Genomic DNA, 13,556 nt, shown 5'->3' on the forward strand with positions numbered 1-13,556 from the left:
GTTTTCGGAACTGAGGTGGCTACCCTGGGTAAATGTACCGTTATTATTATTATTAAAATGGTAGTTTCTTTAAAGGCTCTTCGGGGGGGGGGGGGGGGGAGGTGTGTTTCATAAAGAGTTAAATGTGACTAAAGCCTGTTTCACACTATGCGATCTGGTGTGACGCAATTTTTCAAGAAATCGCATTTTGCATTAAATATGAAAGTTCCAAGATGTAAAATGATTTCATTTAAAGTTTGGCATATTGCTATTAAGAAAACTAAAATCATATTTTTACTTTGCGACAAGCCCCATGGTCAGACTAAACTGCAAATCGGCTTCAAGTCGCAGCCGATGATGACGTCATCATGATTTGGAATTGAATTTGTTTTTATTCATTCGGGGAGGCTTTAAATGGACTGAATTTTGATTTCAGTATTCCTACCACTATTCTAATCTCTGATCCGTAATATTTTATTGGTTGGAATATCCATATCAAATGTTATAACAATTAATTTGAAATTTGGATCGCAACCAATCGCATAGTGTGGTTCAATACTGATGCGCACATGATATGTCATGCCCAATCTTACTGATTATCACAAAGTATATTGTAGCTCATGTCCTCTTAACATGACTGACCGATGCGATGTTGCCTTTTATACCGCATGCAACTGGGAATTTAAGTGCGACTCTAAGTCACACTTAACTCTGTGAAAAACCCCCGCAACTTTTGCAAGATTCATCCAGAACTCAAGGGTTTGGCGTCTACATGTGTATAAGATCAAAGAATATACGTGTGGGAGCCACTTAAAGGGATGGTCTGGGCTGAAAATATTTATATCTTAATACATAGAGTAGAATTCACTGAGCAAAATGCCGACAATTTCATCAAAATCGGATAACAAATAATAAAGTTATTAAAGTTTAAAATTTAGCAATATTTTGTGAAAACAGTCGTCATGAATATTCATTAGGTGGGCTGATGATGTCACATCTCCACTTTCCGTTTTCTTATGTTATTACATAAAATCACATTTTTTTCATTATTTCATACTTGTGTGAATAATATGTCTCCCTTATAATGAAATAAGTTGCAGCAATAAATATCTGATGCACTAAATCAGTTGTCAATCCAATTTTTCTAGTTCTTGGAGGAAAAAATTTGAATAAACTTAATTTCATATAATAAAATACAAAAGAACTAGTGGAGATGTGACATCATCAGCCCACCTAATGAATATTCCTGACGACTGTTTTCACAAAATATTGCTTAACTTTAAAATTCAATAACTTTGTTATTTGTTATCCGATTTTGATGAAATTTTCGGCATTTTGCTCAGTGAATTCTACTCTATTCATTAAGCTATACATACTTTCAGCCCGGACCATCCCTTTAATTGTTGTTGCTGTGAAGCAGACATCCGCATATAGCATATATGTGCATTTTAAAAAGGGTTGTTTTACATGAAAGGGTAGAGGTGTTTTTTCCCATTCAGGTCCTTGAAATGGATTACTTTATTTCCTTAAGACCACAGAATCCTCAAAATTGGTTATCAGGTGAATTTGTAAGCATACGAGATGTACATCCGTCTGAAGATGAGGACGATAATGACGAAACTGAAGATGCTCATTGTAACCAAGGGGCACATTATCCCCTGGAGTCCTCGTTCCTCTGACGGACGATGGGGGGTATGTCCACTGGTGCTTTGGTTGGGAGGGGAAGACGAATTGGATTGACTAGGAACATTAGTTCTTTGTCTCACCCCATCACTGTTTGAACCGTTACTCGTAGGCGGTGATTGGCTTACGGGCGGAGACGCGGAAGACTGATTGCTACCACTTGGAGTGTCGGGACTGTTCGTATCTGCAGCCACCTGTGGCTGGGCACTGCTGACTTCCGCTGGCTGCGAAGGCGTGGCTGGATTGTGGTTGGGGATGCCGAACTGTCCCTGGCCTGGCATCATGAAGTTTGGTGGCAAAGGCATAAAAGGAGGCTGCATCTGCCCCATCCCCATACCGGGGTTCATCATATCAAAAGGGTGCGGTGGAAGGGGGGCAGGCACTTGGCCGTTGGCTGGGGCTGCGGCAGGTGCATCGGCTGGAGGGGTTGATGGTGATTCCGATGTACTTGATTGCTTCTTTTCCTCTTTCTGTCAAAATAATCACAAAGCAAGAGTAAATATGTCTGCTAATCATTCATAAAAAGATATTGAAATGATACAAATTTGTAAAAGAAAAAAAAACTGGGACACAAGTAGGTAAATCTGATCCTCATAACATTAAAACATATTCATATATCTGGCGGCTTTTTCTCCCAATACACAACAACCTTTGATACCCAGCAATTAATCCAAACATACATTAGCAAAGATTACTGAATCCCTTTAACTTTGAGGATTAAATAAAGTATATTACCTTGAATTGGATTTGAGCGGCTAGCTCTGCAGCTTCCTTCTGCATTGCTGCTGACTTGGCTGTGACGGGAGGAAGGATGCTACGGTTTGGTGTTCCACAAGCCTCACATTTCCATTCTTGTGATCTAATACAATATATCAACATTAAAAAACTGGTAAGAAGTTCCTGTCATTTATTCTGAGAAGTAAATGTGAGGTGGGTGGATCAGACATTGGATCGTGGGGTTGTATCCGGTGTGCTTTTGGTATTCTCTTGTTACTTTCACCTATATTGTTGTGACCTCTCGCTATTGCAATGCATCAAGCTTGTAAGCTGCTGCTGCTCTTTTTTTCCAACTGTTGTTTTCATCTTTTTATTATTTATGATTGGTTACAATGTCCATGACTCATGATTGATTAGGAGTTGATTTTATTGCAATCGTTTGTAATGCAATAAATACAATTTAAAAATATATATACATAAATCAACATTAGAAAAGCTGAGCTTAATCTGCCCCCTCTGGCTGTTACATGGGTGTAAAAAAAATTGCCCTTTTAGGGTTGATTACATTTTTTGTAATAGGCCTTAGGAATTGAAACATAATTATTCTTACTTCCTGGCAAGCACTTTTCTCTCATCTGGTGTGTAGTCTAGTGAGCCTATAGCACCCTCACCCTTCGTTGGCATAAAGCCTATGATAGCCAGCATGACCGTGCGAACTACATTAAGAGAAGAGATATAGGTTGCTTATAAATCAACAGCAATATCACAGAACTTAATTCATTGTTATATTGAAATCATTGTCAACATACATTCCTTCAGGAAGATTTTATTATACTATTTTAGTATACTATGAAATAACTATGATCTTGTGAAGTATATGAAATTTGCAAAATTTTATTCTTCCGTGATGAAAAAATTAAGTGAGTGGGAAGACTGTGTGATGAAAGAAAACATACTATTACATACATGTGAATAATTCTCTGCCTATAAAAATAATATAAAAAATATTCATCATACCTCAATCTCGAAAATAATAAGAATATTGTCCAGACAAAGATTGACGGATAGTTAGGGTATAAAGAGTATTTGATATATTCATTGATTACTGAATCTGAATATTATTTAAGAAGCAAAAAACAGCAGATCAACCCTAAGAAGACTGGGTGGGGGGGCTGATTCAGCCCCCCCCCCCGACATTTTTCGCGATATATCCTCCACTCGAAATTTTTTGACCGCGTCGCTCGCTGACTTTTTACTTTCAAGTCTCGCGCAAATTTTGAGACCAAAATTGTGACCCCCGGGTACGCGGTTCCGAAATAACGCAACATTTTGTAAGTGCATGCAGACCCAAAATTACTCAAAAACGTGAATTTGTGTACAAATCCAATGCAAATAGTGTTTTTAGCCAAAATTCATAAAATGTATCATTATTTTTCCTTTTACTGCTTAAAATCAATCAATTTTATCTTGTTTATGGTCAAAATAAAGCCCCCGACAATTTCCATTGAAAAAACAATAAAAAACAAAAAGTCGAAAAACAGAGAAATACATAAGAAATTTAGAAAACAATAGAATACATAAGAAAATAAATGTGATATTGAAATTTTTGAAAAATAAATTTGATCAGATGCCTGTCTAGAATATGTGAAACACAAATTAGCGTTTTAGGGGCATTATTTTATTAATTAGAGCAAACTTATGATTTTACGCATAAATTAGCATGATTAATGAGCAATGAGATATTATAATTTTGTAGATAATGCCATGGGTAACGCACATGCCAATTTTCGTCGCGATCGCGCGATCGACGGCCGAGATCATAAGGGGGGCTGAATCAGCCCCCCCAGTCTTTTTAGGCGTCAAAATAGCCCAGTCTATTTAGGATTAAAAGGACAGCTGGAATGCAAAGTAGCTTGCCAAATAATACCATGGTAACAATGCTAAACTGCCAGTCATTCGTATTATCGTAATGTTGATTCCTTGCTCTTTGAAGTGCTATGTATAAGCCTACTTTGTATTGTCTTCCTTTACAGAAAAAAAAATTCAATTGTTATAATTATTTAATAATTATAATAATAAAATATTTCATTGAAATTACCATTGAATGGCAAAGTAACCATAATTTTATACAATAGGGCCTAGATCTACAGAGAGAGGAATGAAGGGGGAGGGAGAAAAGGAGGAAATGTGAGTACGACTGGGGCGGAGAGAGAAGGGAAGGTGGGAGGTCTGACGTCCACTTACTGCTCCATGACGGTTGCCATGTTTCAGGATGATGACCAGAGATGGACAGACAGATCTTGGTGCCGACTTCAAACCTTCCAGTGGGCTGATAACAAACGATGCAAATATAAAAACGCACATGAACATCCGTGTGTGCATACTCATACATGTACTGAAGTGTATACAATGTTTGCCTTTTCAAAATATCAACAAGGACAATTTATCAAAGAAACTACATGTATATGCATCAAAAGTGGCTCACATGCACACAAAAAATGAGGAAAACTTCAAAATGTCATAGCTAACTCTCTTTCAAACTTGATTAATACTTTTTAATCACCATTCTATTTATGTTGTTGTAAATACTGATTAATAAAAAGTTATTTCTTAGAATTCACTCTGACAATACAGTTTCAAAAAAGCTTTATATCTTTCTTTCTTTAATAGATGCTACAAAATAATGAGAGTACTCACTGTTAGTAACATGATACTAGGAGGTTTCATGGGATATTCTGGTGGTAGGGTGATACGACCATGATACACGCCCTTAGAGAAATCAGAGTCTGGTGGGCCTCTTACGGTGAAGTGCCATTCAAATAAATTGTCCTGTTGATGCAATAAAAGAAAAAAATATTTTGTAATATTAGCATAGAATATAAACATTAAATCACAAATATGAGGTGAGACACTACTGCCACATAAATGTACCCTTGCAATGTAATGCCATGAAAGTCAATGAGAAAAACTGACTCGTTTTTAATTTGCCTATTAGAATTTAATCACCTCCAAATTTTTGGAGGCCTACCTCTTTCTCATGGAAAAAAAAGACATTATATTCATGATTTTTTATCCTTGCAATGCATTGAAAATTGTAATCTACATGTACATGTAGATCTGTACACATAAATATTTATTTTGAACAATGTATGGTCACACTAAAGTAATGATCTCAGAGTCTTTTGTTGTACAGCGGAGTGATGAAATAGGGACTCCTTGCACCGGGCATGCATCAGTGGGTAAGAGACAGATTTTTCTTTCTACTGCAACCATTGCAATTTGAGACACTTGAATGATTCGAAACTATTCAGAACTAGTGCTTATGATTCAGATTGAAATAATAAGATAACAATGACCAGACGTTTGCAGCTGAGATTTCTAATCCCAAACCCAAACCCACATCCAAGGGTTCATTTGTTGTATGAATACATGTAGGCACCCACGTCAAAGGATTTCTGTGAAAATGGACTCATGTCTACAGATTTTGAAATTCTATTCCTGGACAAATGAGGGGAAAAGGGAGGAACAAAACAAATGATGTGAGGCCGATGTTTAAAGGTCAAGTCCACCCCAGGAAAATGCTGACTTGAATAGAGAAAAATCAACCTAGCATAGTTCTGAAAATTTCATCAAAATCGGATGTAAAATAAGAAATGACATTTTAAAGTTTCGCTTATTTTTGACAAAACAGTGCTACGCACAACTAGGTGAGTCAGTCGATGATGTCCATCACTCACTATTTCCTTTGTTTTTTATTGTTTAAATTAAACAATATTTTTTTTTTTTTTATAGATTTGACAATAAGGACCATCTTCACTAAACCATATAGTATTAAACAATGCTAATTCCACATGTTCATGGAGGAATTAATCGTTGTATCACTTGACAATGACGAGAAAATTAGAATATTTCATATTTCATATAATAAAAATACAAAAGAAATTGTGAGTGGAAGACGTCATAGTCTCCTCATTTTCATACCAGCAAGGATGTGCATATAACTGTTTTGTGAAAATAAGCGAATCTTTAAAATGTCATAACTTTCTTATTTTACATCCGATTTTGATGAAATTTTCAGTGTTATGCTTGTTGGATTTTTCTCTTTTTATTTAAATCAACTTTTTGTTGGGGTGGACTTGTCCTTAAAGGATTTTATTTTGAAAAAGGGGACCTCTTTTTCAAAAAGGTATGCCCCCCCATCACCAGCCAGCTTCTCATACAACAGGGTCCTGGTTCATAAAGACAGTGTTATAATAAGAAATGCACAAGTTCTATCACAAATTTACTATCAGCCGATCAGATGGAACGATTTTAGTAGCTTTTAACTGTTAATGCAATTTATTATAACAGCAAGTTTTATGAAACAGGCCCCAGGTTTGATGATCATCACATGTATGAAATTGAAAAAAAAAAAAAAAAAAAAAACATATCTACCATTCAGGCATCACTTACATCTAGTGGCTGAGCAAAGTACTGTTCCGTAGGATCCTTTAGCTCTTGAGCTTCCTTCATTAACCGCTTTACAGCTATGGAAATAAGAATTTAAAGAATGTAGAATATAATCATTCAATACAGATTATACACTCTACAGTGGTTTGCCACTTGGTCTTCAATTCAATATCTTCATTTGACCTAATTTGTCATCACTTTGAATGTTTTCCAAAAAGTATTATCGTCAGCAAAAATAATATAAAAAGTATGTTTTTTAAGTTATTGCATTTATTGGTGTCTATATTTTATCAAACAATTATGGGAATTGCGCATACAATGAATCAAGAATCTAGTTTAAAAAATAATCCGGTTAGTGATGCCATTTTGAAGAACAATTTATAGATAAAAATTATTATTTTACAAATAATAAAATTCATTACGTGATTATAAATAATTAGCAGTATTATACTAATTATTTATAATCACGTAATGAATTTTATTATTTGTAAAATAATAATTTTTATCTATAAATTGTTCTTCAAAACGGCATCGCTAACCGGATGTACGTCATACGTAAGCAATTCAAGGGACGTCCCTATTGTATTTGCGTTGTGTACATTTGGATCGAGGGATCTACACGACATCTACCTCGAGCGAAGTTTGTGCAGGCTCCACTCCACTTCACTACCGCTAAACTACGCTCCACCTACCCGAACTTCGAGACCATGAACTCGATCGGATATTCCGACTGACAAAAGGTGGGATTTTATGGGGAGAAAATACAAAATTCATGCAACATCACAATCTTTAAAAACAAGTACAACTAATATTCTTACTTTACACAAAGTTTCACTTCTTTTCCATGCTTCTATCAGTCTCAAAATTGATGATTTAGAGCCAATATGAAGTTCCTCACACGTATAAATATTAATGCGCTGCCGACTTCAAAACATCGCGTGCAGGAGGTACCGGGTCTGGTCCAAGCTCGGACCCTCTTAGGGTCCATCTTTATTGATAAATGGAGCGCCCTTTACGATAGTTGTTAATGCCGCGGAGAAATCGTTAGGCATTTTGGCCTGTGTTCAAGGCGTTCTTTCTGTTTTATTTTTTATATTGAAGATTGTGCATTTGTTGAATAGCGCCGTCTACGTCAGGTATGAGATCGAGTGTATAAATACACTCTTCCAAAATAATTATGATTCCGACCTGGCGCTGTTTAACTTCAATCTCTTTCACCTAAATTAGCGATGAATGCTAGCATTATAAAATATATATTATTAACGTCTGACGAAAAGAATAACCAACCGATCAGCTGACGAGAACGCGAATCACGTGATCTTCATATCAGCTTCGATCGCGAGTCAGAAGAGAAGAGCAGCTGCCCAGAAAATCAGGAAAAAGCCGTGAAAATGTAAGTTCCCCTTCATTTCTTTCATTTTTGTTGTTGTTGCTAACGATGCATTTACACTATAAAATTATAATTTAAATAAGAGAAAGGAATATAGCTTGTACTTGTGATATAATATATAAATATCCTGTTCTCAGAGATTTCTAACCAAAAATACTACTGATGTCGCCTATGAGGTCCATACATGTAATGTACAACTAATATTCTTACTTTACACAAAGTTTCACTTCTTTTCCATGCTTCTATCAGTCTCAAAATTGATGATTTAGAGCCAATATGAAGTTCCTCACACGTATAAATATTAATGCGCTGCCGACTTCAAAACATCGCGTGCGGGAGGTACCGGGTCTGGTCCGAGCTCGGACCCTCGCGCGCATGCGATGTTCTGAAATTGGCAGCGAATTATTACGTGTGAGGAACTTCGTGTTGGCTCTAAATCATCAATTTTGAGACTGATAGAAGCATGGAAAAGAAGTGAAACTTTGTGTAAAGTAAGAATATTAGTTGTACTTGTTTTTAAAGATCGTGATGTTGCATGAATTTTGTATTTTCTCCCCATAAAATCCCACCTTTTGTCAGTCGGAATATCCGATCGAGTTCATGGTCTCGAAGTTCGGGTAGGTGGAGCGTAGTGTAGCGGTAGTGAAGTGGAGTGGAGCCTGCACGAACTTCGCTCGAGGTACACGACATCGGTCTGGTAAGAAACCTTTATTTTTTCACATTTTAATTGAATATTTTTTTTAAACATTCTCATGCATTAGGCGTAGGCACTCTAGGCGACACCCCAATACTTACCCGTGCTAATAAACTGGGACTCCACTCACGCGCATTTGGGCCGCCCTAGCTTAGAACTAAGCAATATTATCTAGAAGTTGTTACATTGTAGTCATTAAATATGTTCTATTAAATAAATTGATAATGTTTAATCGGTACTCACCGGTTCTTTTGTTGCATTTTCAGACCATTTCTCACAATTCTTCGTAAATATTTGCGGCAAATTTTGTCGCCATAGACAGCTTAGCATCCATCTTTATTGATAAATGGAGCGCCCTTTACGATAGTTGTTAATGCCGCGGAGAAATCGTTAGGCATTTTGGCCTGTGTTCAAGGCGTTCTTTCTGTTTTATTTTTTATATTGAAGATTGTGCATTTGTTGAATAGCGCCGTCTACGTCAGGTATGAGATCGAGTGTATAAATACACTCTTCCAAAATAATTATGATTCCGACCTGGCGCTGTTTAACTTCAATCTCTTTCACCTAAATTAGCGATGAATGCTAGCATTATAAAATATATATTATTAACGTCTGACGAAAAGAATAACCAACCGATCAGCTGACGAGAACGCGAATCACGTGATCTTCATATCAGCTTCGATCGCGAGTCAGAAGAGAAGAGCAGCTGCCCAGAAAATCAGGAAAAAGCCGTGAAAATGTAAGTTCCCCTTCATTTCTTTCATTTTTTTTGTTGTTGCTAACGATGCATTTACACTATAAAATTATAATTTAAATAAAAAAATTAAGAGAAAGGAATATAGCTTGTACTTGTGATATAATATATAAATATCCTGTTCTCAGAGATTTCTAACCAAAAATACTACTGATGTCGCCTATGAGGTCCATACATGTAATGTTGGACCTCATTGGTACTAGGACTCTAGGAGTGGGCGTAGGAAGGTTTGGAGAAATTAATAAAATCACGATCATTTACGTGATTTTTAATAAAAAAGATGATTTCCTAGGGAAATCCATCTTTGTTTACATGTCTCTCTTATATGGGAGGGGATTCAAGACTCCAATGATGAAGAAGTATATGTCAAATTTTTTTAAAAGACATCATGGAGTCCTCAAGACCACTCCTAGTACCAATGAGGTCCAAACATTACATGTATGGACCTCATAGGCGACATCAGTGATAAAACCGGTTAGACATTGCCGTTTCTATTTGCACCCAAGAACTTTGGCAAATGTACGCCTTAATACATAGTGGATGGTAACAATTTAGGTATTAATTAGTTTTAAACATGATAAGGAAACTTCTACGACATTTGAAATTTAATGGATTGAGGTTAAACTTACATTTTCAGTCTTTTTTCTTGAATTCTTGGTGAGCGTTCCAAACGCTGTGGGGACTGATCAACTACGATGTGATTCACGTACTGGTCAGCTGATCGGTCAGGTGATCGGTTGGTTATCTTTTTGTCAGACGTTCATAATTTATATTACAATATATCAATCTTCAGTATCTTGATTTCAAGCATCAGTATTGCAGGGAAAAGTCATTATCGATTGGAATCAATGGCAGATCGGGGGGGGGGGGGGGGGTTGAGCATTTCTGGCCCGTTCCACCTTTTGAGATTCATAGTCAATATTTTGGATGTAAAAAAAAAATGTCGTTCGTACAAAGTTAAGTCCCCCCCCCCCACCTCCTTATGAGAATCACAGCAATATTTGTAATGGGGATATTTTGTTCATATTCTTTGCTCTTTTTTGTCCTTTTCTTTTTTGCTTCCCAAATTTATTTTACTTTGAACATATGACTTTCTATATTTAATGACAAACTTTTTTAGGGGGGGTGGGGGCTTGCCAAATATAACGCGCGACAAAATGACCTTCTTTTTTTAGTGACAACTTTTTTTTTATTTGTCAAATTTTACGAGAGACAAAATGACCTTCGATCATTATTAATTAAACCTTTTTTTTGGAGGGTAGGGGGCTCGCCAAATAGTGACACACTTTTTTTTGTAAAATGTTATGCAAGAAAAAATGATCTTCAATCATTATCAGCTACCTTTCATTTTTTTTTAGGGGGGGGGGGCTTGTCAAATTTTACGTGGGACAATTAAATGACCTTCATTTTTTAGTGATTTTTTTTTTTATACTTGACAAATTTTAAGAGGAACAAAATGGCCTTCAATCATTTTTAGTTAAAACCTTTTTTTGGGAGGGGGGCTTGCCAAATATTTCACAAACAAAATGAACTTCAATTTTAGTGACCATCTTTTTATTACTTTTAAAATTTCACGCAGGACAAAATGACCTTCACTTTTTTTCAATGTTATGTTATATCGAGATTTTTTACCTGACTGCTAAAAAAGCACGAATGCCTGTGAGCAAGCAACCAGGGGACCAACGGCTTAAGGTCCTCTCCGAGGGACCTGGTAATGAGGATAAGCCTTAAGGGCACTAGCGCACCACTTGGGAATCGAACCCGGGTCACCGGAATCCGAAACCCCTGCTCTACCGACTGAGCCATCGCGCCTCCGATATGTTAAACTTGGGGGGGGGGGAGGCTTGCCAAATATTACACGGACAAAATGAGTCTTTTATTTTTAGTAACCATCTTTTCTTTTTACTTGTCAAATCTTACGCGAGACAAAATGACAATTTTTCTGGGATAACCTTTTTGGGGGGGTTGTCAAATTTTACTTGAGAAATTGCACCCCCCTACTTTGGAAAATCGAAGATTAAGATCATGAGTATAGCCTACATCTCAGAGGCATAAACAGATGGGGGCATGGCTGGCCATCCCCCGAGTGGATTTCACCTGAAAAAAAAACATAGGAGCAACGGAAGGAAGAAAGAAAGAAAAATGAAAGAAAGAACGAAAGGAAATTTAAAAAGGAAAGTAATGTGAGAACAAATAATCCGGGGGGGGGGGCTACTCAGATAATAAAAAAATCTGCCATCTGTAATTAAATTGGATTAGTTAATATCCAGAGGTCCCAGGGCTACCAACATACATGTAGCGCGGGCAGTGCATGGCGTACCTAGGATTTTCCACAGGGGGGCAAAATCGGCCGCCAAAAAATTTGACAAGCAAAAAAAAAGGAAAAAAAGGCTCTTCAATGAAAAAGGTCTTCAATCGTACCAGAAAAAATTTGACAAGCAAAAAAAAAGTCTTCAAGCTCGCCAGGGGGGGCAAAATAGGTATTCAAGCTCGTCGGGGGGGGGCAAAATAGGTTTTCAAGCTCGTCAGGGGGGCCGGGGGGCAGAGATATGTAATTTGCATGGGTTTGTGACTCATCGGGGGGGGGGGGGGGGGGGGCAGACTGCCCCCCCCCTAGGTACGCTAGTGCTCGGGACTTACATTACGTAACTTTTATCTTCCACATGCGACATGTACTATGCCCCCTCTTATATACCCCTGTTATGCCCCTGCACAGACTCGTCTACATTGATTTCGATATTTAAGCGTCATTATAAAATTATAGCAAAAAGAACGCCTTGATTAAAGGCCATTACCCCTAGACCAAAAGCTTCTGTCTCTGTTATGTTGGTTGTTCAGCTGAACTCCGTTGGCTTCACTCACCAAATACAGAGACCGAAGTTCTAGCGCGATCTGTACAGGGGACTCAATGGCCATATGTTTATGTACTTAAGATCGGATAAAACAGGGAAGTGAATTTGCGCGACAGCCGAGGTAAGTCACTGTTTTTGTTCCTTTTAACTTGATTTTTCTCCGTTTCTTGGCAATAAATGCCAAGAGGGAATGTTAATTTGTATTTTGGTCGCATTAATTTTCAAAAAAAAATTTCATTAAAGACAAAAATTGAAGAGCCCCGACGGGGGGATTTTGCATTGCAAGTCCCCTAATGGTGGCTGCACGATAGCGAGCCGTCTGTGTATGAGGAGAAATAAAAAAAAACAAAATGTTAAAAAACTCCTCAAAACAGACGGCTGCCAGCTGTCTAATTACCCCTAGAGACTCGCGAGCGTCATGTGACAACTCGCCCTGGATTTGCACGTACAGGATCCTATGGCGACAAAATCCATCGCAAGAGTTGGCCAGAAGAGGCGATGAAAACACAAAATTTGGAAAGAAAAGAACCCGTGAGTACCCGTTTTACATTATAATTATGAAATTAGTATATAATTGATAACATAGACCTAAATTTAGGCCGTAATTTTGATTAATTTGCTGGAAATTCAAGGCCAAAACATACCCGTCTGGCGTCGACTTTTCCAACACGCGTTGGAATAGCGGTGTAGCCCCAGAGTGCTCAAGACTGGATATCACTGCTAAATGATTATGACACTGACAGTAGTGTCACACTTTCACTGTCACTGACACAGAACGAAATTAGGTGGGACTGAGCACATGAATACGTCTGATAATTTTTAATTACCACTCACCTGGACTCCTCCTCGAGTATGTAGACTGCATGGTGGGATATCTCACAAAAGGTGACTCAGACTCAGAGTATAATAGCGAATAATTGCAATAATCTTGCTCCAAAGGCAAAAGAACGGACTATTCACAAAGCGACGTGGCGTTTTCTCATATGATACGGTCAGCTGAATCCTCGCACTCCCACATTAAGTTGTGCTAATGTGTCG

The 13,556-nt window shown here is 37.4% G+C and overlaps 1 protein-coding gene across 1 annotated transcript; it reads right to left on the reverse strand.

Annotated features, from left to right (window-relative positions):
* Nucleotides 1–1,438: 1,438 nt before the first annotated feature.
* Nucleotides 1,439–13,544, reverse strand: LOC129259480 (ubiquitin-conjugating enzyme E2 J1-like). Its single transcript, XM_064098469.1, has 7 exons — nucleotides 13,353–13,544; nucleotides 6,832–6,905; nucleotides 5,077–5,208; nucleotides 4,624–4,708; nucleotides 2,990–3,095; nucleotides 2,398–2,521; nucleotides 1,439–2,132 (listed from the first exon to the last, which is right to left on the reverse strand). Exons 1-7 carry the CDS (start codon nucleotides 13,381–13,383, stop codon nucleotides 1,536–1,538), a joined length of 1,149 nt encoding a protein of 382 aa, XP_063954539.1. The 5' UTR covers nucleotides 13,384–13,544; the 3' UTR covers nucleotides 1,439–1,535.
* Nucleotides 13,545–13,556: the final 12 nt, after the last annotated feature.

Source organism: Lytechinus pictus, chromosome 4, assembly GCF_037042905.1.
Source record: "Lytechinus pictus isolate F3 Inbred chromosome 4, Lp3.0, whole genome shotgun sequence".
Classification (NCBI taxonomy): Eukaryota; Metazoa; Echinodermata; class Echinoidea; order Temnopleuroida; family Toxopneustidae; genus Lytechinus; species Lytechinus pictus.

Excerpts from the sequence above, each read along its gene's own strand:
- LOC129259480 (XM_064098469.1), bottom strand. The coding sequence starts at position 13,383 with ATGCAGTCTACATACTCGAGGAGGAGTCCAG. Across the intron at positions 5,209-6,831 it reads ACTTTGCTCAGCCACTAGAT|GACAATTTATTTGAATGGCA; the intron begins GTAAGTGATGCC and ends TTGCATCAACAG. Across the intron at positions 2,522-2,989 it reads AGAAAAGTGCTTGCCAGGAA|ATCACAAGAATGGAAATGTG; the intron begins GTAAGAATAATT and ends ATATTGTATTAG.